The sequence below is a fragment of the Eubalaena glacialis genome, chromosome 20 (assembly GCF_028564815.1).
Source record: "Eubalaena glacialis isolate mEubGla1 chromosome 20, mEubGla1.1.hap2.+ XY, whole genome shotgun sequence".
Lineage (NCBI taxonomy): Eukaryota > Metazoa > Chordata > Mammalia > Artiodactyla > Balaenidae > Eubalaena > Eubalaena glacialis.
Genome location: NC_083735.1, coordinates 11,224,049 through 11,248,382, shown reverse-complemented (window position 1 = coordinate 11,248,382; position 24,334 = coordinate 11,224,049). Strand labels below are relative to the sequence as shown.

The following is a 24,334-nucleotide window of genomic DNA, read 5'->3' as shown; positions in this document are numbered from 1 at the left end:
ATGAATAATAGTGCTAAATGCTGGCTGAGTCATCAGACGGTCAACTAATGGAACAGATAAACAACTGTGAATCTTTTCGGGCGTCAGGTGGCTGCAAATCATTATAGCAATTCCAATTGCCATCCTGGAACATGGTCCAAAACTCAGTGGTTCTGTTTTAAAAGGAAATGCTAACCAAATTGCTTTTATAGGAAGATTTATTCAAGGAGGCAAATTGGTAGATGGCTAAAATATTATTTTTGTAGCAGTGGGAGAGACTTAAATTTTGCTTGTAGTTAGCAAACGCCAGTGATATATAAATATGAAATTTTTACCTGTACATCTCTAAAGAAATATGACAGATCCATCCAGGGCCCAGTCTAGTCATTGTGAGAGAAGCAAAACTCTCCTGTTTGTGTCTGTGTTTGGACCTGGGAAATCTCCAATGCAGTGTCCCCTGAGCACGTCAGGCTGGACCTACAGCTGGGGTATGGGGCCCCTGGGTGCCTGACTCAATGACCTGACTTTTCCACGACACTTCTTGGGGCACCTCATACCCCTTAGGGCCTCCCTCTCAAACATTTTCTGTCCCCTCTCCACTTAACCGAACATCTGCTAATCATGGAAACTAGTAATCCAATACAAAGGCAAGAGTGCAACATAATGAACCCCAAACACTCATCACCCAGCCTCGGGAACGATCGATTCAGGACCAGTCTTGTCCCATCAGTACCTCACCTGCCTTCCGGTCCAGGTTATGTTGAAACAAAGCCCACACAGCCTAGGTAGGTGTTTCTGTATTTATCTCTAAAAGACCCACACTGAAGGTAAGGGCTCTTCCTTTTGAAACACAACTGTGATGCCATTAAGACATTAAGGAATCACAGTTCTTTAGAGTTTCAATATCTGGTCAATGTCCAGGGTTCCCTGTCTGCCCACATTTCTCTCTCACGGTTTGTTGGCGTCGGCATCCAGATCAGGGCCCTGCGCGGGGTGGGGTGACCTGTCCATGGAAAATCTGTTGGTTTCTCCTCTGTCTCCTTCTCTTTGCCCTCTCTTGCCTCCACTGTCCTCCCCAGGGATTTTATTTTGGGGGGTGGTTAGGAACCCATTTGTCTGACGTTCCCCGCAGTCTGGGCTCCAACTGTGGGGTCTCAAGGGGTCACGTAGCCGCATCTCGTGCCCTCGTGTTTGTCAGGCGGTGGTCGGGCCTCCACCATCAGCATCCCCGCCCGTGGTCCCTCACTGCTCGCATGAGGGTCACTAAGGACCTCGCCCGGTGGAGCGAGAGGGTCGTCCCTCCAGCCGTGGCTCCAGCAAAACCCGGTTTCCAGACTTCGGAACATTCGTCCTTATATGATAATGTGTGAGAAATGACAAGTGACTGGGTCCCGTGAAAAGTTGTGATTCGGTGGAACAACCCCTGGTGTTAAATAACATCATGCAGGCCCGCAAACCCCCGGGGCCTCACTCGGAGTGGGCAGTCGTAGAGCCAGCCACGTGGTCCTCGTGAAGGGATACTGTCTGGAGTCCACTCACGATGCAGCCTCAGAACAGTCTGGACCACGGTCGCCCGCGGTGGGAGCCACATCGCAGGCAGGGCGGTGCCACGGGGCCCCAGAGAGACGCGGGTGAGGCGCTCACTCAGGAGACGGGTTCCCAGCAAGCCCCCCTCCCTCCCGCTCCTTCCCGGAAGGGAGCCAGCCGCGTCCTTCCCGGGGGGGGGGCCCCCCCGCTGGATCACGGGGGAGAGATGTGAGACCAGGAGCATCGCGAGCTCCGCCTCCTTCCCAGGCTCCTTTGTCCTGTTGGGCTAGGACTTCCAGGACCTTCTGCTACAGGGCTTCACCATGCTGATTGCATTACGCTTTCTGGGGAAGGATACAAATCTCTGGATCCTCACCAGCGCAGATTTTATTTCACAGCCAGAAGGTAGGGGCACTGGAAGAATTTGTCTGTAGATGCTACCGCAGGAATAAGATGTAAAAGAACAGAAGGGAGAAATAAATGCTCATACACTTTTCTTTTTCCACCAAAAGCTGAGAGATTTGGAGCTGAACAAAATGATTGCTTTTCACTTTCACCTTTGGTTTGTACGGAATACATAGTTAACAGTAGAGCAAGAGTTTTTATGTTTTTAAGTAGGTCAAAGCAGACAATGGGCAGAATTGAAAGAAAATTATGGTCCTTTTTTTTCTTTGAAAGAGCTAGTTTGGGTAGTTTCTCCATCAGCAGACAAAGCGTCTAAGGTCAGAGTGTTAATGAATGTCACGTGAATTGGGCGGGTGACCTGCGGGGGATTAGCTCAGGGAACAGGTGGCCCCCTTGTCATGTGCTGCCCTGGGTTCTAGGGACACGAAGGTAGGAGGTGCCCGCCCGGCCCTAATGGGAGGACGGGTGAGGGCAACTGCGTCGTCTAGAGAACACGGCAGGGACACGTGAGAACATGCCAGGAACACAGGCCTTGGCCCCCATCACCTCGCACTCCAGTGGCACGTAGCCCGGGGCCAGCACCAGCTCGGTACCCCCTTTTCCCATCCTGGCCTCCTGGCCTCTCCGCAGGCCTCCTTCACTCTCCTTCCCTCCTTCCTCTCTTGATTGTCTCTGCCCGACTGGTGGTCCAGACCCGCAGGGTCTCTCCTGGCGACTGGGGGTCTTACCCCAGTGTCTGTGCTAATGATGCTGCTGTTCCAAAGGCAGCATCTTGTTTGGTGTTTAATGCAGGAAGAGTTCCCGTCCCAACATGACATGACTCCAGGGAGCCGCCAGAGGGGAGGAGCGGAAGGACCGTGGAGGAGGGAGAGCCACTGTGCACTGTGAAAATCTCCCCACACTTGCAAAATATTTCAGCCCCACTCCCAAGCTCCATCCCGCCGAGGTCCGCATGCCCCCAGACCCGGGCACCGAGACTGCCCCATCATCCTTCGCGGGAAAGGGCTCCAAACGCTCCGTAAGTCGTGAGCATCCTGCATCCCAGAGCGGAAGCTGGGTCATAAAGTTGATGAAGTATCCGGCGTGCGCACAGAAGTACATCCTACAAACACTGCATTTCCCAATGACATTCGTTCAGTGGGTTCTGTTTGTGCTTTAGAGAAACCATCCACCTCTACCAAAGGGGGCCTCTTCTGGTTTCTGCAGTAAGCACTTCAAGGGGCCTCAGGCTTCCAGAGCCCTGGACGTGTGCTTCCGCGCGATCAGAAGTGAAAGCTGACTTCTGACTAAGAGCTGAGCTCTGAGACTGACCACCTCCCACAGCCTGGCTGAAGTGGCCGCCCCATCTGTCCAGAGTGTGTCTCGCGCCCCCGTCCCTCCCTCCGCCTGCATTGCTCTGCTCGCTGGTCTACAATCTGTCTCCCCAACAGGACTCCGCACCCCCGTCACTGCATTATTCTGGCGTCTGGTGGGGTTGGACTCGTAATAAAGCCCCGAATGAAGGAACGAGGAGGCTCGTTTGTCCTGTGATGCCGCAGGACACCTGGAAGCAGTGAAAAGATACTCAGATGTCGGTTCAACAAAGCAAGCGTCTTTCCAGGCACTGGAGGCGTCTGGGTGGTTCTGGAATCGGGGTGATCAGGAGGATGGATGAGCCCCCAGCCCCTCCTGCTCTCACAGGATTCATGACTCTTCAGGATGGTTGGAATTAGGGCACATAAAGACCATCCAACTCCAGAAAACCAGTAATTCTGATAAGCTTCTCAGAAACTTAATTGTTTCACCCAGTTCCCAGCCCCCCAGAGCCCCGGGGCTGTCCCCGCCGGGAATGGCTGGCATCGTGGCCACTAGGAGATTTCTCTGGCCCCTCTGTGGGTTGGGTTACTCCCCAAACCTGCTGAGGTGGCGGGTCCCTTCCCCCAGAGTCCCCATGGAAACCCTCCTCCCGCTTCCGGGCGCTTTTCACAATCGGTCTCTCGTGTTTCCACATACACCTCTTGGCCAATTTCATCAGCACCTAAGACACGCTCACATCGTGGGGCATTTTGCCATCTCTGTTCTTTCGTGACAGTGGACGGGTGGGTCCTGGGGAGCAGTGGCATCTCCTGGGAAGGGTTTGAAAGGAGCCGTTCCCAGAGCACAAGGGAAACCATTACCGTCCTAGGCATGTGGGCAGGGTCCAGAGAGAGGGGGCCCGTGGAGGCAGGACCCCCAGCATTCGGAGGCCTGGTTGAAGCAGCTCCTGCCAGACTGTGGGCCCGAAGCTGGAGAGAGCTCTGGAAGGCGCTCCGCACCCTCCCCACTTCCCGCGCAGTGCAGTCCTCTGCAGAGCCGACCAGAACCGGAGGCTAAGGGACCCGGGCTGGCGAGAGGCTCCCTCAGTGTCAGGGCACAGAGCAGGGGGTGGGGGGAGGAGACCGGGGACCAGAGGGGACAGGAGAGGGCATGGGAAGCATGACCAGCACGTAAGAGAGTGACCAGCACATATGGACAGTGCCCGGCACATATGGACGGTGCCGACAGGGGACTAATGGATGACCAGCACACAGGATCACCTCCAGGAGGCCGCACCCCGTTCAGTGCATCATGTTTAGTCCCTTGTATGGTCTCAGGCCTGTGACAGGCATTTGGGAAACGTTGTTGAAATAAATTCTTCACTGAAGGATGCTGCGGTTCGAGTGTTTGCCAGCCGTGAGCCCGGTCAACCTTTCTGCCTCATTGATCTCATATACATCAGCCTTTGTGGTGAGACTCAACACAGTGTAAGAAAGGCGCTTGGAAAATCATCAGTCATTATATAAACCTATAATATTGTGTGGGTGAATATTCTACTCTAGCCACGTTTACCAGTTAAGAAGGACGAGGTCTGTGTGTGACTGTGAATGTGCACGGTAGAAATCAAAGAAGAGCTGACACTCGGGCTGGCGGTTCTCTCTTGTGCATGGGGGTCGGGGGAGGATGGTGAGCGGCATCCCTGGCCTCAAGCCTCCAGCGGCCAGGAGGCAGTCCCCCCATCTTGAAGATGACCAGACTTGTCTCCGGACGTCACCAAGTGTCCCGGGGAGACAGAATTACCCCCAGCTGAGAACCACTGGGGTCGTCCCAAGAGCATGAGGGTTAGAACTAGGTGGACTTGGGTTCATCAGAAGCCGACTCCCCTGGGCTGGGGGCAGGGCCCCCCTCCGCCTGCACCTCCTCCCGGGCCCTGCCTCCCCGCCCTCAGCGCCCCTCCCAGCACCACCCACCTCCCAAGTGTCCAAGCTCAGCTGGGAAGCCTTCTTAGGAGACGCCTTCCTTTTTTTTTTTTTTTAATTTTTTTCTTTTTATTTTGATATAATTTTAGATTTACATAAAAGTTGCAATAATAGAAAAGAAAAGTGAGGTGTACCCTTCACCCCATTTCTCCTGTGTTAACAACTTAGATAACCATAGCACAGTTATCAAAATCAGGAAATTAACAGTTATAATATTATTAACTTAAAAACAGATCTCATTTGAATTTCACCAGTTTTCCCCGATGTCCTCTTTCTGTTCCCACAATCTTTTAGTTATTGTTTCTCCTTAATCTTCTCCAATACATGGTGGTTCCCCAATCTTTCCTTGCCTTTATGACCTTGACACTATTGAGGAATAATAGTTATTCTGTAGAATGTCTCTCAGTTTGGGTTTCTCAGATGTTTTCATGATTAAAGTTATGCATTTTTGGCAAGAATACCCAGAAGTGATATTGTGTCCTATTCAGTACATCATATCAAGGGGTACGTGATGTTTATATGTCGTATCAGGGGTAATGCTAACCTTGATCCCTCGTTTAAGTTGGTAACCTCAGAAAGTTGTTTTTGTACGCAGTGGTTCTGGAACACGTGAGACGCCTTCTTATGAGACGCCTTCTCAGGTCCTATGAGGCTTGTCGATAGCTAAACCACGCCCTCTCCAAAGTCCATGCATTTATACCCATTGTGCAGTTGTTTAAACAACTTTCCTGCCCGTAACCATGGCTCCTAAACATGTCAAACCAAGTATCCTGTTTATAGCAAATATTTCATGGTGTCTCCTGGACTATTCTAAAATGAAATTCAGGCTTCCCTGGTGGCGCAGTGGTTGAGAATCTGCCTGCCAATGCAGGGGACACGGGTTCGAGCCCTGGTCTGGGAAGATCCCACATGCCGCAGAGCAACTAGGCCCGTGAGCCACAACTGCTGAGCCTGCGTGTCTGGAGCCTGTGCTCCGCAACAAGAGAGGCCGCGATAGTGAGAGGCCCGCGCACCGCGATGAAGAGTGGCCCCCGCTTGCCGCAACTAGAGAAAGCCCTCGCACAGAAGCGAAGACCCAACACAGCCAAAAATAAATAAATAAATAAATAAAAATTAAAATGAAATTCATGTGTAACCGACCTACACACGCTATTCTGAGTATAGATTTGACCCTTGAACAACACACGTTGGAGCTGCGTAGGTCCACTTGTAGGTGGAATTTTTCAGTAGTAAATACTCAGCACTACATGATCCACGGCTGGTTGACTGCTCAGATGCTGAGCCGAGCATGTGGAGGACTGACTACAAGTGATACTCGGATTTTTGGCTGCATGGAGGGTCAGCACCCCAACACCTGCATTGTTCAAGGGTCAACTGTATAGGTTTGTTTACGTGTATAATGTGCCCAAACGCTAAAAAAACAGAGAAATAAAAGGAGGGTCACTTTTAACTAAGAACATGAATTTTAATATAAGAATGTCTGGGCACATGGCAAACATGTACAGAAGGAAGTATTCGGAAGCTTGTTTCTGGATGAAGACACAATAATTTAGACCCGTGGAGGGAATAGTAATGATTCACGTACCACCAGCAGATGCACCCACCAGATGGGATTTTCGGCAAATGGTAAACAGTTCTTGGTGAAGTATCACACCAAACAAAGTTCTCTCTTGCCTTGATTTACATGGTTAGTTGCATTCCTGAAAAATCCACTGTTCATTAAAACCATGCAAACGAAAAACAAAAAAAGCAAAAAACCTTTAGTTTACATACAAAGAAGAGTTAGATTCAAGGCTCAGGTCATTATAGACAGAAAAGCATACAGCACACAAACCAGTTCTTCATGGGGTGGGATTGTGTCGTGCTTTCCTGAGAACAAGCATCTCTGGCCCCCGGGATGCTGGTCGTGCCCCCCAGGTATGTGGCAGTCACGGCTGCCCCCGATGGATGTCTTGGGTGGCCCTAGAGGGTGTCCCCACTTGGAACCGCTGTTGTTTACTGTAACAACCTGGAACTGAGAAGCCCAGCTGTCTTGCTCTCAATTATATTCCCAGTGGCGAGCGTGCCTGGCATGCATTTAAAACAAAAATAAGAAATTTTTTGGAATGAATGGAGAAGACGTTTCCCTACAGGGACACACAGCGTTTGATGGCATTTTCTTCCTTGGTTTCAACACCTGAAAGAGAATATTATTACAAAACCCTGGCCCTTGTCACCTGTGCCTTGCTGCTTGAAAGGAAGAAAGGACATTTTAATCTGCCGCGTTGAAGTTTCCTTCAAGCAAGAAGCAGGAGACACTGAACTGTACACTCAACTCAACCTTAGGAAAATGCCTATTTAGACATCATAAATATCACTCTAGGCAAGTAGGAACTAAATTAATAATTATCGCTAAATGCAGCAAAGATCACGCATGGATTTGCAGAGGTCAGTGGCCACTGTGGAAGGAAGTTCATTTGTTCGTTCATTAAAGCACTTGTTGTTTTGGGGCCAACCCTGGCCACCCTTACCTGCCATTGCAGGTTTTTGACACTGTAATATACCCAAGAAAGAGTTATTGACTCAGGCACGGTGGCATTTTCGTGTCACCCCCTTGTTCTTTTGATAGTCTGGAGACACGTGCTTTGGAAGCAGTATTCAGAGCCCACGCTTGACTCTGGTTTACACTCCTTCTGTATTGAAATCTCTCCTGTCAGAGACTGCGAAATTGGCGGCTTACATCAGAAACAAAAAAATACAAGCTGCTCTCATTTGTTAGTTAATTCACAAGCTGCTGGGGAAAAAAATCTTTGTTTTTTTTACGGAAACATGTTTTTAATTCACAAAAACTCCATAAAGCTGCCAGTGGGGACGCATCTTTCCCAGCTCCTCTCCATCTGTCTCCTGCCGTCTCCAGCCTCCCTCCCTGGAGCGCGCGGCCCATAGAGGAACCCCGGCCTCCTCCTTCCTGGGCCTTTGTGTGCCTCTCTCTTCTGCCTGCTACTCAAATCCCAGGAAGTTAGAGCCCAGACCCCTCCTCCAGGAAGCCTTCCCAGATCATTTCCTCTTTGTCCACAGCTTCCACTGGCCGCTTCCCTGTTTTCCCTCCACACCTGCTTCTGCAGCCGTAATTAAACCATAATTCACTTTCTTTTATGCCTGCCTCCCTACTGAAATGTACTGTCATTCGGGACTAAATGTTCTAAAGTTTACTTTTTATTACATTAGCAAGATATATGGTCCATGTAGAAAATTTAGAAGACATAAGTATAAAGAAAAATCATTGAGAAACCCGCAGTCACTATCTCCCAGGGATGATTCCACATCCTTCCGGCTACGTGTCTATGCATGTTGCAGGCATATCTGTCTTTAAAGTAAAAGAACACGGAGTGCATACTCTAAAAATGCTCCTGCCCCTGAGCACCCTTCCTCGGCTAAATATCAGTTCTTCTGCACAGTATCCATGGCATGCTTGTAGTAAATATTTCCCGCCACCCCATCAGATATTATCAGTTTTCCTCCTTTGACCCTAATGAATGGTTCACAGTCCCTGGCGTGAATCCTGTTGTCTGGGGACATTGCTGGGTCAGAGGCGCCCACAGTCTGAAGTCTTCTGATACGTGGCCGTAAAGGTTGGACCCACATTACCACCTGGCGTGAAATGGCGTGGAAATGTCTGTGCCCACATCTGTCTCCATCCTGGCAATTTGTTCTGATGGTGGAAAACTGACTTTTGGTAAGAAAACCCACGGATGAGGATCTAAATGCCCAGAGAAGCTCAGTCTTCCTTCTTCCTTAGTCATTTCTTCCTCGTGCCCCACATCCTGAGCGTCAGGAGATACCTTCTATGTGCGTAAATCTACGCCTATTTCCCCGGGGGCTGATTTCTTGCTCTGTCACCGGGCCTTTCTCTCCTCCACCGTGTCTCTAGCGGTTCTGCACTGCCGTCTGTGGCCTCGTGCCCGCCCGCCCACTCTGGACCACTCCCCAGGGTCACTGTCCTCTGAAACCCCCTGGAGACAGGCACTCAGCACCCGGCAACAAGGAGCTTGGAAACGCCACCCACACGGCCCCTGCTCTGCAGCTGCAGGGACTCAGCTGCGGATCCCCCGGGGCCACACAGCCCTAAGGGTCAGGGTCCACTGAGGACCTGGAATCTCCATCCTGTTAAGCCCCCTCCTCTTCCTGTGTGTGGCTGCGAAGTCTCCACGCGCTTCCCGTGGACCTAAGCCAGCTCGGGGTGGGCGGAGGGGGAGCTGTTTTAAAACACAAACTGCAGGCAGGACCCACGACATGTCACCACGGGGCCTGGAGGGGCTTGATGCCCACCCCCTTGCCTCTCAGTGAGGGGCCGCCCCGTCCCTGCTTGTCTTGGCCGGAACCGCAGAAGGTACATCCTGTCCCATCCCCGGTTTCCCCTCCTGGGCTGTAACATGCAAGATGTCTGAAGATGTGTTTTAAGAAAATGGAGAGAAGGTGCCTTCAGCTGAAAACTCTGCCTTTCCAGCCAGGCGTGCGCATCCCTGGCAGGGATGGTGACAAATGGGCCCACTGGCGCCATCAAAACTGGAAAGATGACAAAGGGACATATCTACGAAACAGAAACAGACAGACACAGAGAACAGACTGTGGTTGCGAAGGGGGGCTGGGGGAGGGGTAGATTGGGATCTTGGGGTTAGCAGGTGCAAACTATTGTATATGGATGTATACACAACAAGGTCCTACTGTATAGCACAGGGAACTATATTCAATCTCCTGTGATAGACCATAAGGGAGAAGAATATGAAAAAAATATATACGTGTGTAACTGAGTCACTTTGCTGTACAGCAGAAATTAACACAGCATTGTAAATCAACTAGACTTCAATAAATTTTTTTTTAAACCCTGGAAAAATGGCAGGACTCCTCTTAGGATGATCTAAGGAGTGTCCGTGAGTCTCTGAATAGTCACCATAGGAAGAACCCTGCCTCTGAAGACTGTCAGGACAGACTGGCAATGTCCTCTGTCTCGGTGAAGAGCGCTCTGGGAGATCCCATCCTGCAGCACGGAGAGCACATGTGTTAGGTCCTTGGACTGTGGAACTCCGCGTGACGGTGCGGGCATGTGTGGAATCGTGCACCCTCTACCCTCGGCCGCTGCTGGGCGTGGTTTGGGTCTCTGTAAGGGTCACGGCTGGTGGAGCGTGAGCTGCACGGGGCAGGCGCGTGCGGTGTAGACACCCTGTGACTTGTGTGTGCTGTGTGAGGACGCCGGGTTTCCTAGATGGGGGGTGGACACGGAGTGCAGGCCTGCTTCATCCTCTTCGCGGCGTAGCCCGTGCACCTCGGGAGTGACCCAGAAGCGCTGAGGGGGCGTCGCTCTGCTGGGACCCAGGCCGTGGACAGCGTTTGGGGTCCGAGTCCCAACCCAGCGCAGTGTGCTTCCCGGGCGTGCAGGGCCCTGGCGTGTGGGCCACGACCCGACTGTGGGGTGCACCCCTGTCAGCTCTCACCACGCAGCAGGGCCTCCTCCTCCTGGTTTCCTTCTTCCTCTTCTTTCTTCTTCTCCACACTGCAGACCTCTTTTTCCAGTTTTCTCAAGTTTCAACTGCTTTCCTACAAGAAGGAAATAAATCTAAATGTTAGTGGTGCTGTTTTCCAGGTGCTGAGATTACAAATGGGTTTTTCTTTCTACATTTCTAACATTGTCTCACTTTTCCCATAACGTTTATTACTTTTATAACAGGGGAGAAAACAATAATTGTATATTAATGTCCTTTTGGGATTTGAATGACAGACCTCTAAGAAGCGTCTGACTTTCAATGCTAAGTGACCATAATGAGCTGTGTCTTCACGAGCTCAGAGGATTTGTCCCCAAAGAGGCAGTAACGGGATTCTCACGCCAAGGCTGACGCACGCCCTGTCTGTTCTCTCCTAGGTGCCCCAGGACGAGTGGGGAGGGTACCCCACTGGGGGCAAAGACGAGGAAATTCCCTGCAGGAGGATGAGGAGCGGGAGTTACATCAAAGCCATGGGTGACGAGGAAAGCGGGGAGTCGGACTCCAGCCCCAAAATGTCCCCCAAGTTGGCCCTCCGGCCGGAGCCCCTGCTCAAGTCCATCGGACAGAGGCCGCTGGGAGACCTCCAAACGTAAGCCCCCCATGCGCCTCCCTCACCCCATCCCAGGGCTCTTCTCACACTAACCGCGGCCAGTTGTCAAAAAACCCTAGAAAAAGTCCTGGGTTGAAAATATTAGACTCAATGGCCATCAATTTTCAAATCCTTAAAAAAAAAAATCAATCAGACCTTCGGTTATTTACTCATTGCATAGTAATTAAGGGAATACACTTGGGCAGTTTCTATGTCAAATATTAATTTTCAAGCACCTATCATAGCCGATGACCCATCCATGTCTTCTCAGATCATTCCAGCTATTTATCAGGAGCACATTTGTGTGAGTGTGTGAGTGTGAGTGTGTGTGTGTGTGTGTGTGAAAATCACAATGGGGAATTTTTTGTTTACTATAACTTTACAAGTGCACATGTAGGCAACAAATTTTTTGCAGGGTAGGGGCAGGAACTGGATTAATTTTACAAATATCGTAGCATATGCTTTGTATATTTGTCCAAAAATACATTGGGGTTTTTTTTTGTTTTTTCTTTAATTGAAGTATAGTTGACTTACAATGTTGTGCCAGTCTCTGCTGTCAGCAAAGTGGCTCAGTTATACACACGTAGACATTCTTTTTTGATATTCTTTTCCATTATGTTTTATCCCAGGAGACTGGATATAGTTCCCTGTGCTCTACAGTAGGACCTGGTTGTTTATCCAGTTTATATATACTAGTTGCATCTGCTAATCCCAAACTCCCACTCCATCCCCCTCCCTCCCCCTTGGCAACCACGAGTCTGATCTCTATATCTGTTAGTCTGTTTCTGTTTCATAGATAGGTTCATTTGTGCCATATTTTAGATTCCACATGTAAGTGATATCATGTGGTATTTGTCTTTCTCTGACTTACTTCACGTAGTAGGATCATCTCTAGGTCCATCCATGTTGCTGTAAATGGCATGATTTCATTCTTTTTTATGGCTGAGTAGTATTCCATTGTATATATGTACCACATCTTCTTTATCCACTCATCTGTCCATGGACATTTAGGTTGTTTCCATGTTTTGGCTATTGTGAATAGTGCTGCAGTGAACATAGGGGTGCATGCAAAGACACATTGTTGATAAATTTAACTAATTTCCAAAATATAAACAGAGGAAACTAGGAACTCGACTATTCATTTGAACTATGAAAATATGACTGTAATTCTTAGCAGTCACCTTGTGTGTTTTTGGTCCTTCCAGCTAAGTCTGGATGTAAGTGCAAAGAACTGTCTGCTTTTCCCACCACGAGCTGTGGCTTCTCTGGTGTGAAGGTTCAACAAGAGGGTGAAACAGCAGCTCAGTGCTTTGCCGGTGTTGCATCCAGAGTTGTTCTTGTAACGTAGTGAGAGGATGGGGCTGTGACCAGGGTGTCACCTTTGTGTCATCCCCCACCTGTGCCCCGTGCACATGGCTACATGTGAAACAATGGTGTGATTTCTCCTGATAAATCCAGTCATCCGTTAAATGTAACCTCACAGGATGAAAAATTAAAATTTTGAATTGAACCGTATCCTACATTTGACAAACGTGAACGGTACCTTGATGACCTCGTTCACTTAAATCCCTCAGCAATTGTGTTGGGGATGCCAGGCAGGAATGGGTGAGGCAGGCGGCGACGTCTGTCTCGTTCCTTACGGGTCCCCTAAGGTAAGGCGCTGCCTTACACAGAGAAGGTGGTCGGGGAGGTTTGTGAATCAGTGGCTGGGAGCCAAGCCAGAGGCTTGCCCTGTGGAGCTCACAGAGGGAAAACCGGGAGGGGGGCGTGTAAGCAAAGAAAGCAAACCATTGGAAGAGGTTGTCAGTGGAAGATTGTGCTGGGAACTTAAGAAGTGAGGGGTTAGGGGTGGGGAGCCAGAAGCATCACCTGACCCAGGCACCCAGCCGTCGAGGGCTGGACCAGGCATCAGTCTCCCCAGCTTGATTTGGGGGTGCCTGAAGACACATCTGAGAACTCTGGGTTATCTGAAAACCCCACGCCCCCCGGGCAGCAGTTGTGCTTAGCAGGTCTTGGGGTTCTGATCCGCTGGGTAGGGCCACCGACTTAACTCCTCATTTTAAAAGTTCGTGATTCATTTCATGATTGTGCACATTGAAAGCAAACCATGAAAAAGAAATAAAAGCAGGCAGTGTTTGAACCGTGAGCAGGAATCAGGCCTTGTAAGAATTACGCACTTTGTTTTCCTATTGACAAGGTCCCTCCTCCCTGCCTGCTGACCCCAGGCTGGTCGTGCTCCCTGGAGCCCTGTCCCCAACCCTTGACCTCTCCCCGCGGGACCACGATTCCCTTCTTCTTCAGCGGTCAGCGCCTGCCTCTCATCCCTCCCCTCATCTGTACCAGGCGCCAATGCTGACGATGTTCAGAAGATATTGTTAAGAGTTTACATTTGTAAAACCCACATCATTACCCAGCATCGTAAAAATTCCCTCAGAAACCCAAGAGAGTGATGGAGAGGCAAGGCCACCGGACAGCGTAACCGTTCACCATCCGCCTGTGGAAATGGAGCTGGGGGTTCATCCACAGAGGCTTCTAACTCCAGCACACCCACTGCACTTCATAGCTCGGGAAGCTTGGGGGGAAATGAATAGAATATGCTGCCTAACACCTGCTGCTGTTCTCAGCTCACTTACGTCTACGTTGGCCTTGCAAACACTGCCCACTCTGTCTGCAGAGATAAGCCCTCGGTTGGGCCCTTCTTCCCGTTATTCTGTGTTTATCACTCCGTTCATCCCTCCGACACGTGCCAGGCACTGTGCTAAATTCTCCTTACACATGTGTGAATTATTCTTTTCCCCCAAATCTGACACTGCAGTGGAGATGTGAAGGGGAGGGGGCAGCGCCCTGCGACATGTCCAGACGACACCGTGCCCTGCAGGACTCCTCTGCTAATTTGCAAAGTCCGTGAAACTCCCATAACAAGTTGCTCTTTGTGTTAACATATGAAATTTCTCTTTAAAATATGTTACCGGGAGGTATATCAAGTAAGTTGTTATTATTGCCTGTTAGGATCTTAGCACATCTTAGAATTTTATAGGTTTCAATATAATTTCACTTACTTTTGTCCTAAATGGCATCATGAAAACTCAACTCTTTACCCAGGGAAATAAAAACTGTGCCCATTTTATGGAACAGAACCCTGCGTTAGAGGAACAAGGTACTGAAGGCCACGTAAGGGACCAGGGGTTTGAAATGAAAAGTTCTTTTAATCCCACGTCCAAGGAAAGTATTTCACCCAAATAGCAGGATCGTGTGCCTGGGGACCAGCATGATCTCTGAGGGAAAGGAAGTGGTAGTTTTAAAGTTGTGTTTAAAATATGACTGAAAGCCATCAGATTTAACAGTGCACTGAATGATTTCCCTCTGACACCACAGAACTTCACCAGCAGGAGCTGACTGACAGAACGGTTTAAGAGTCAAGTGATAAACGTAAGAATTAGTGTCTGCCAACCTCCTTTAGGTTTTATTCTCAGTATGCACAATTAATTCTATTCACATTCATAATGGTATTTAAGAATGCAGATAAAATAGCCAGATGAACCTAGTAATTATACTTTAGTTTTAATTTGATGGATTGATGGATTTATGTTCTTATCATTGAATTATCATATGGGCACACTGAAACCTTAGGAATTTTACGAGCCTGCCAAGTCACAGTAAACACTGGTATAAAATGGACTTTCCCAGCGGCCCTTCTTCAATCTGCCCGGCTAAGACCTGAAAGGAGATTGGGTGTTTAGTTGCCTGTTACCAGCCCTTTTGAGCCATATAATATAAAAGCCCTTCTGTGAAGGCTGCACGTACTCGAAATGCTTGACCTCTGGGAACAGTGATTCTGTTGAACGGTGTCTTGTCTTCCTGCTGTTAAACTGAGAAAAAAGTCAGTCTTCTCACTGACAATTGGGTGCATGTCCTTATTACACATATAAGGATTTTCGCTTTCACCTTGCTGTGTTCTCTGTAGAGTGCAAGGAGACAGAAAGTTTTTTCACTCTCGAAAGAAAAATGAAACAAAAACAGACACGCAAAGACCTGTCACAGCTGTCTTACTGCTCAGAATTCTCAACAGGTGTTGACTGATCAGGAAAATCAGACCCCCAGGCCGGGGACAGACCCTGTCTCTCTGTGGGTCAGACCCTGCCCATAGGCAGACACCATTTAGAATTATTTTAAATGAAGTGCAAATTTCAAGATGCTACTGAATCTAATTTACTGGATTTTTAAATTAACTTATGTATTAGTATCTGGAGAATTCACTTTTTATAATTATGAAAGGTAGACCAACTAACTTAATTTGGGGGCTTTGGGGTATATTTTTCTGCTTAGTTGAATTGAGAAGTCAAAGCTCTAATAATTTTGAACATCTCTGAGTCATTCTCTCAAGAAGGTAGCATTTTAAATTTATAGAGAGAGGAGAGCTTATTTTAAGAACTACTTCATATGTAAAGATAAACTCAGATGGGTTACAGATATAAGCATAAGAATCATATTTGTATGTGTGAGTATATACAGGTGTGTGTGTGTGTATATATATATATACATGTGTGTATACATGTATGTGTATATACATGTGTATGTATATGTATATGTGTATATATGTACATGAATGTGTGTATATGAATATTTTACAATCTTGGGTTGGAGAAGGCGTATCCAAACCTTATTCCACAGTGAGAAACTACAAGACATTGACAGATTTTAATTCCTAAAACTACAAACGTATTCATGGTAAAAGCCAACAAACAAATCAACAGACTAAAAGTACTGTCACCAAAGTAAAACAATCATAAAAACCTGGGAAAATGTTCCATAATACAGGTGACACATTTTCATACTCTTAATACGAAGAGATGCCTTACAAATCAGTAAGGAAAAAGTGAGCACTGTAGCTATAAAAATGGACAAAGGCCAGAAAAGACTGTTTATGGGACTTCCCTGGTGGCGCAGTGGTTAAGAATCCGCCTGCCAATGCAGGGGACATGGGTTCGAGCCCTGGTCCGGGAAGATCCCACATGCTGCGGAGCAACTAAGCCCGTGTGCCACAACTACTGAGCCTGCGCTCTAGAGCCTGCGAGCCACAACTACTGAGCCCAGGTGCCACAACTACTGAAGCCCACGCACCTAGAGCCTGTGCTCCTCAACAAGAGAAGCCACCGCAATGAGAAGCCCGCGCACCGCAACTAGAGAAAGCCCACGCGCAGCAACGAAGACCCAATGCAGCCAAAAATAAATTAATTTAATTTAATTTAATTTTTTAAAAAGACTGTTTACATACCTTATCAATAATTGAAACTTATAGAGAGTGTTTTGGCATTCCACTTAAAACTAAAAATCTAAAATCCTATTCTAAAGAAATTGCTGTAAAGCATGCAAATATGTGCAAAAATGTAATGATGTGCACAATTTCATTGTATATCACTGTAAGAAATTGTAAATTGCCTACATGCCCATCAGTAGGCCTTGGGTCCCACTTGGGACAATCTAGCCTCTGGATACACCTGTAAGCAGTGTCACAAGTAAAATGTTGTTCATTGCAACATCATCAGTAATAGCAAAAGTTTAAAACAATCCAAAGTTCACCACTATAGTACTGATTGAATAATAGATATACAAGTATTAAAATAGTAGAATATTATTAACAGAATATACTAGAATATTAGGCAGCTATAAAAAATGAGGAAGATTTCTATGTACCGATTTGGAGCGATCCAGGTTACATCACCTTTAAAAAGCAAAGCATAGGACATTATTATATAGCTGCCACTTTTCTATAACAAAATGGGAAGATAAGATTAAAACTCGTATCAGTTTACATTACATAAAGAAACAATAGAAGAATAAATAGAAACTAATAAAAATGTTTACCTCTAAGGAGTGAAGAGGAAGTAGGTGCAATAGGGCTGGGACCGGGACATCTCAGTATGTCCCTTTTCTGTATATAGTGTTAACCTTCATTTATGCAAATGTGCCATCTATTCAGAAATATCAGAACTTAGAAGACACAATAAAGGAAAATAAAACCCACTCTCAAAAAACAGAGCAGCCAAGAGGAGATTTAGAGATAACCGATGATAGAACTATCAGAGAGAACCTAAAAATAACGAATTAATGCCAAAGGATCTAAGGGAAAACGTGGACTACTCACATACACAGAAGAGAAGTTGGCAGAGAGAGAAAAATTAGAAGAAAGAGGTGGCTAGAAATACTACAGATGAAAATCATGGTGTTAGAAGTAAGGAATTTTGCTGCTGAGCTCCTCGGCAGACTCGGCATAACTGAGTGATAATCAGTGAGCTTGAAGATAAGGTCCACAGAAATCACCAAACTGAAACGCTAAGAAGAAAATGTAAGAAATAAAAAGTGGAAACGAGCATTCAAGAACTTTGGGAAAATATCAAACTGTCCAACACACCGGAATCCTGGGAGGAAAAGAGAAGGGGAAGCAGTCAATAGAAGAAACACTTGAAGACATAACGCCCAAGAATTCATAAAAATAACAAAAGACATTAAATCACAGATTGAAGAATCTCAGAAAATCTCAAGAAAGATAAGTACCAGAAACAAAACAAAAGCCACACGTATACACACATCATTTGCAAACTACCAGAAACCAAGGATAAAGAGACAATCTTAAAGAAAGCTGGAGAAAAATTAAAGACACATTACATACAGAGGAACAAAAAATTTTCACAGACTTTTTGTCATAAAGTATTCAAGCCAGAAAATAATGAAGTAACATCTTTAAAGTATTAAAAGAGAAACCTATTAACCCAGAATTCTAGACTTAGAGAAAGTATCTTTCAAAAATGAAAGTGAAACAAAGACTTTTTCACAAAAACAAAAGCAGAGAAAAACATTGCCAACAGACCTGTACTAGGAGAAATATTAAAGGAAGTTCTTCAGGCACGAATATGGGATAATACGAGGACAGACAGACATCTGGGGCTGTGCAAAAAAAGGACAGTTCCATATCTGCGTTGTGATGATAGCTACAGGACCATGCGCCTGCCACCATGCCCAGAGCTGTGCGGAAAGGGAGGGATGCTGACAGTGGGCAACTGAACCAGAACTGGAAAACCCAATCCTGCAAAATCAAAAACAGAAGGCGGTAAAATGGGGTGTGTGCAGGCAGCTCCTCTGTGGCGAGGCATAAACATTAATCCGGGACGGGAGGAGGGGAGAGCACTGCAGCCTCACCCCCTTTTTGCTGGTTCACATCAGGCAACATAAGACATGCCCCTTGGCCGCTGGTTGGAGAGGAGATCGAACGAGTCACAGGAGAGAACCCCGGCTCGGAGGTGAGCGCCGGAGAAGAGATGGGAAGATGGGCTCAGATGGTCCCTCTGGCTCCTCACCTGCGCTCGGAGAAGGGAGCTTCCTTTTCTCCAGACGTACACTGACTTGGTCATCTCGATGACCTAGACACCTGCCCTGTGACTCTCCTGGAATTCACTGGCCGGTAGCAACTGGTCGTGCCCCTTGGCTGCTGGGGAGGGGTCAGGTCTGCTTCGGGACCACAGTGGGGTCAACCCGAGAAACCCCGAAGGGCACAGGGCGTGCAGGATCCATCTAGAACGGCTCACTGAGCGTCCCACAAGGCCACTTTCCCCATTTCTAGGGCCATCAATCTTGACTTTTCTGCTCTTTCCTGATGTGGGGCTCCCTTTTGAATTTGGCAACCCCACCCCCCCCAGCTCCTAGCATCTCTCACATACCGACCCCAGGCCCAGTGTATCACAGGCTCGTCTCCCCTCAGCGTCCCGTTTCGGAGCATCCTCGCACCCAGGGCCCCTGGCTGAGCCCCAGGGCAGATCCCTCACCCTCCAGCCCCTCGCAGCCTGGCAAGCCTTTCTTCTCACCCTGCCCAAGGCTCCTGGCAATCTGCCTTCCAGCCCCGCTCAACTCCCTGCGGTCTCCTGACTGCACCATCGGCTCACGCTTCCGCGCTCCTGTTCACCCTTCCGTACCCGCTCAGGGTTCCCTCCTCCTGGGGGTCTTCCTGAGTCAGTGCCCCGCCAGGCGCTTCCCGAGTCCTCTGCCCTTGCCTCTACCGTACGCCTGTCTGCTTTCCCTAACAGAGAGATGTCCTGTCTATAACAGCCATCGTAGCTTCACTGTGTGGCATTTTATACGGGCCCCATACACACTGAATGAATGAAGAAAACTGACTTCTTATGAATCCCTAGTCAGGGATCATTGTTAATCAACTTAATAAGTGAACTGCTATTAAGGGCACCAGTAAAATCATCATTTTTAAAGTTTCTAAAAATAAAAATTATAAGTTGAAAAGATGTGTGAAAGCCCATTCACATTCACTCAACTCCTTAAACTCTCTAATAATTAGTCCCAAAAGGACCAGATGCTAGCCTCCTTGAAAATATCACACACCTTAAACGTGCAAATCTTCAACCAATAGGGAACCATATGCTCCATGGGGCAGTATTCTCTTTCACAGTTTCCACTGCTACCCATGGTCTGGTGACTTCCACACCCTCCATTTCAGCTGGAGGAAACCAGGGGGGTTTCTTCTGTGCCAGGTCACGTTAAAGCTGTTGCCAGCACTACGAGTGTGTATTTGCAGCTCTGAAGAGTGCGACCTCCCGGCTTCCCAGGTAGCTGAAAATATCTCTCATCAGAGACTGAACAGGAGGTAGGGACCAAGGGACAGGGATGGCACCTGGCGCTGTGCCCCTCAGGTCTCCACCCACCGGGGAAGCAATCCCACTGCAGGCTTTGCAGACTCGGCAGGCGTCTATCTGTGAAGGAAGGTGGACCCGCTCAGCACTGTGGCCTTTTTCTATCTCTATTCATGGATGTCACCAGGATCTCACCGTCACACCTCTTCATTTATTTTGATTGTTTCCCTAGTAAATCCTCAGCTTTTGATTCTCAGACTGTGGAATCAGCTCTGTGTTGAGTTATTATTCTCTACTGTTTTCTTGTTTTCTAATTCAGTAATTTATGCTCTTATTGTTAATTTTTTCTTTGTATTTCCTTAGATCTAATTTGTTATTTCTCTCATTCTTCAGCTGAATGCTTATTTAGTAGTGAAAGTGTTTAAGACTATGAATATTCCTAAGGGTGTACCTATACCTGCCTCACACATACCCTGATAGGTGATGCTTTTGTTGTCACTACTTTCTGGATAGTCTGCCATTTTGTTTTGATTTTCACCATGATCAAGTGTTTGAATGAATTAAATGAAGGAAAGATCAACTTACTAGGATGAATGTAGCCACTAGTAACTATTTTTCTTCCTTTTAATTACTTTTTGAAACTTAAGTATTGTGTAAAGTTTTTAATACTGACCACCTTTCCTTTCCAGCCCTTTGGGCAGGGAACTTGATTTTAGAGAAACAGATAAAATATTGTTCTTTTTTCCAATGTTTTCCCATTTCTCATTGTATGAGCTCTCGATTCCCCCAAAAGTCGTCATTCCTCATCACTCTCACAGCTGCATACGCATTTACTCACTCTTCAGTCTACCACAGAGCTACTTTTGGCCTTTTTGCTCCCATTCATCTAAGTGTGATATGTGCTTTCCTGCACAGAGCTGAGGACGTTTCTTCAGTTCACCTCATGCTGAACTGCCAGAGTTCAGATAGCATAATGGACAAAGAATTTGTCACACTTGAACAGTGAAGAGTGTTGAAAGCAATCACTCTTTAAACACAAGTCACTGTCTTTACCTCTGTGGACTTCAAACATCTAACAGTGACACACAGATGGATCAGCTGAGCACTTGTGAGAGGTCAGACAGGACTTTCTGTTAATAAACCAGAAGCCAGTGGCTGTCAAAGCACTGACTGTTTCCAGAGAATGCACTGAATAAAGAGATTAGAGCAAAGAGAGGCAAATCTGTAAGATCTGGGTGCAAAATTAAATAAAATTAAGCCGAATAGTAAACCTGAAGCAGCAGTGACTTTTACTAAGTCACATTATATGCAATTCTCCCAAATGTAGTAAAGATGATTTATTCTATTGAAATCATTGTCTTCCTTGGTGTATGATACTTAATATATGAATTCTCCATTTATTTGTTCATCCAGTAAGTAAGTGTATGTTAAGGGCTGGGTGTGTAAATAAGATATCAAGTAAATAAATGAATAAATGTACAGATTGCCAAGATATTAACTAGGCACCTAAAACTAAACAGTTAATTTTAAATGACAGAAATCATTTTCACAGAGTTTAAAAAGTGAGGTTTTGATGAACTAAGCTGCTTTTGAAATAATCATTTTATCATGGTTAAAAGTGTTTTTAAAATCTCTTTTATTGCGAAATTTGGCAATATATATCAAAAAAACACTTATGTTAATTCTTCCCAGAGCCTCCAGTGAGAACTCAGTCTGGCTGGAGCCTTGGTGTCCGTCTGTGATACCGTGAGCAGAGAACCCGGTCATGCTGGGCCAGACTGTGACCTACAGTTATGATGTGAGCTAACCCTTGAGTGTTGCCTTAAGCCAGTGAATTTATGGTAATGTGTTATGCAGTGTATTAGTCAGGGTTCTCCAGAAACATAGGGTGTGTGTGTGTGTGTGTGTGTGTGTGTGTGTTTGTGTGTAGAGAGAGACAGAGACAGAGAGATTAACTGTAAGGAACTGGCTCCCATGATTGTGCAGGCTGGCAAGTCCAAATTCTGCAGGGCAGACTGGCAGGCTAGAGGCCCAAGGAAGAATTTAGGCTGTAGCTCGAGTCTGAAGACAGTCTGGAGGCACAATTTCTCTTCCCAAGGAGGTCAGTCTTTCCTCTTAAGACTTTCAACTGATTAGACGAGGCCCACCCATATAATGGAGAGCAATCTGCTTACTCAAAATCCACCAATTTAACTATTAATTGCAGCTAAAAAAGAAAAAAATACCATCACAGCACTATCTAGAATACTGTTTGACCAAACATCTGGGTCCCACAGTGTAGCCAAGTTGATACATAAAATGAACTATCAGACACAGCAGTGGAAAACTAATACAGGAAGTCACTAGGGAATTCCCTGGCACTCCAGTGGTTAGGACTTCACGATTTCACTGCCATTGGACCAGGTTCAATCCCTGGTAAGGGAACTAAGATCCTGAAAACCAGTGGCACAGCCAAAAAAATAAAATAGGAAGGCACTAAAATATTAGTAATGGTTATCTTTGGGTGGTGGATATGTAGCTGAATTTTATTTTTTTTTTAATATTTTAAAACTTTTTCCAAAAGCATATATTAATGTTAAAATAAGAAAAGATATTGAAAATCAGTTGTATTGCCTTCTAAGTGCCCTCGTAACCTGTAATTACTGTCTCTCCAATAATAACACTGCATTTAAAATGAATTTTCCTTGTGTTGTAAAGTTACAATAGTAATAAATTTATGCTCAGTGACTTTATTAGACTTTTCAGCTGCAAGTGGAATTATAATTTTATGTGAATTTTAAAGCCATAAAATGAAATTTATTCCCAGTAGTATTCCCACATTTTGTGTCTCCAAGGCTCATGTTACATGAGACTTACAGTAAGAGATGCTGGTGGAGAGATGTGTGTCATTGGGAGTAGTTGCAGCTTGGTGTTGTCACCAGGGAACCTCTTCCTTTATGGAGTGAAAGGGATGAGTATTTGAGGGTTACTTACCTGGAGTCTCTCTAAAATCACTTCTAAGTCCAACACCACAAGGAGTACTTGGAAAAGGAGCCTCCAACATCCCCTTGGTCCAGACAGTCAAGGGCTTTCCCAGCACAGATGCCCCTCCCAGCATCAGGCCCCCTCCCAATATCGGGTGACTTTCAACTATTGCAGAGTTCCCATACTGAGAGTTTTCCATCTGTCATTTTCCTGCACATTTGATGTCATAATTCTTCTTTTTTATCTTCTGTGTTTTTCTCTACTTCTTGATTAAATTATGACCTCTTTGAATGACAATGTACACTCATTTCTTTTTATTATCCCTGTAATTGTCATCCAGTGAATGTTCAACAAACATTGCTAGCTGACTGGGACCCCATTTATGATCTCTTTGTGGTACAGTTACACTCTTATTTTTATTTCAAATGGAAATACATTTAGTGATTATCTCCTATCACAACAGGATAGTAGATTCTACTATTGATTCTTACGTTTGTACAGTGAGTATCAAATAGTTATTAAATTCAACATTTGTCATTAAACATTGCAATAGTAAAAGAACTCTTTCTTCTTAAGTAGCGTGTACCTCTTATTTTATACAGTGGTAGGTAATCAAATATTTAACCTATAAAATCAAGAATCAGAAAATATAATGGAGTGAGAAAAATGGAAATACATATTTAACTGCCACAGTGGTATTTAATCTCAGGTGCTAATAGGGAAAATACTGGAACAAAGGCAGCTATTGCAGGGTAGAACAGAATGTGTCCTCCCTACATGCCCCGTCCTCTGCACACACCAGCTGACGTGGAATTTATTTATTTGATGTGGTCTCCATTACCAGACTTCCCTCTAAGTCTCCTGAGAGCACACAACACATCTTCGTTATCCTGACACAGAGTAGATGCTTAATAATATTTGATGGATGGAATTGCTTATAAGGAAGTTTTAGCTGGGGCCAATTATGTGTGGTTATTAGAGGTAATTTCTACTGTAACTTTGTGTCCCACTCATCTCCTTTGTGAGGCTAATAATTCTCTTAAAAAATTGTTCCTGAAGGTCATACAGAGCCACTGAAGATTTCAAGGAGGCTAGCAGATTTCTATTCTAGAGAGATCAGTCTGTCTGGGTGGACACAATTAGGTGTCTATCAGGAAATCCATATGACTTGTCAGGGGCTGCCTTAGTGATGGCAGTGGGGGTGGAGAAAATGTGTGGGGAGGTACGCATGTTAGGGACAGAGCCAGACACAGGAGCAGGCACAGGGGAACCCCCAAGGCTGCTACTTGGGCGGGGCTGGGGGTGTGATTCAGTGAGAGGGGGAGGCCGGCAGGAGGAGCAGACATCGGGAAGGTGCTGAGTCCAGCCTGGACACATTGAGTCTACAATGGCGGAGAGGAGTGGCCCCTACAGTCCTGGTGACCAGGTGAGAGACCCGACCTCCCAGACCCGGTGCTGCCT

The 24,334-nt window shown here is 46.5% G+C and overlaps 1 protein-coding gene across 1 annotated transcript in view; it reads left to right on the top strand.

Annotated features, from left to right (window-relative positions):
- Positions 1 to 24,334, top strand: part of DLGAP2 (DLG associated protein 2) — a 95,678-nt gene that overhangs the window by 1,666 nt on the left and 69,678 nt on the right. Inside the window, exon 2 of the mRNA XM_061177581.1 lies at positions 11,062 to 11,273. Within this exon, the coding sequence (XP_061033564.1) occupies positions 11,062 to 11,273 (212 nt within the window). The remainder of the gene's footprint in view (positions 1 to 11,061; positions 11,274 to 24,334) is intronic.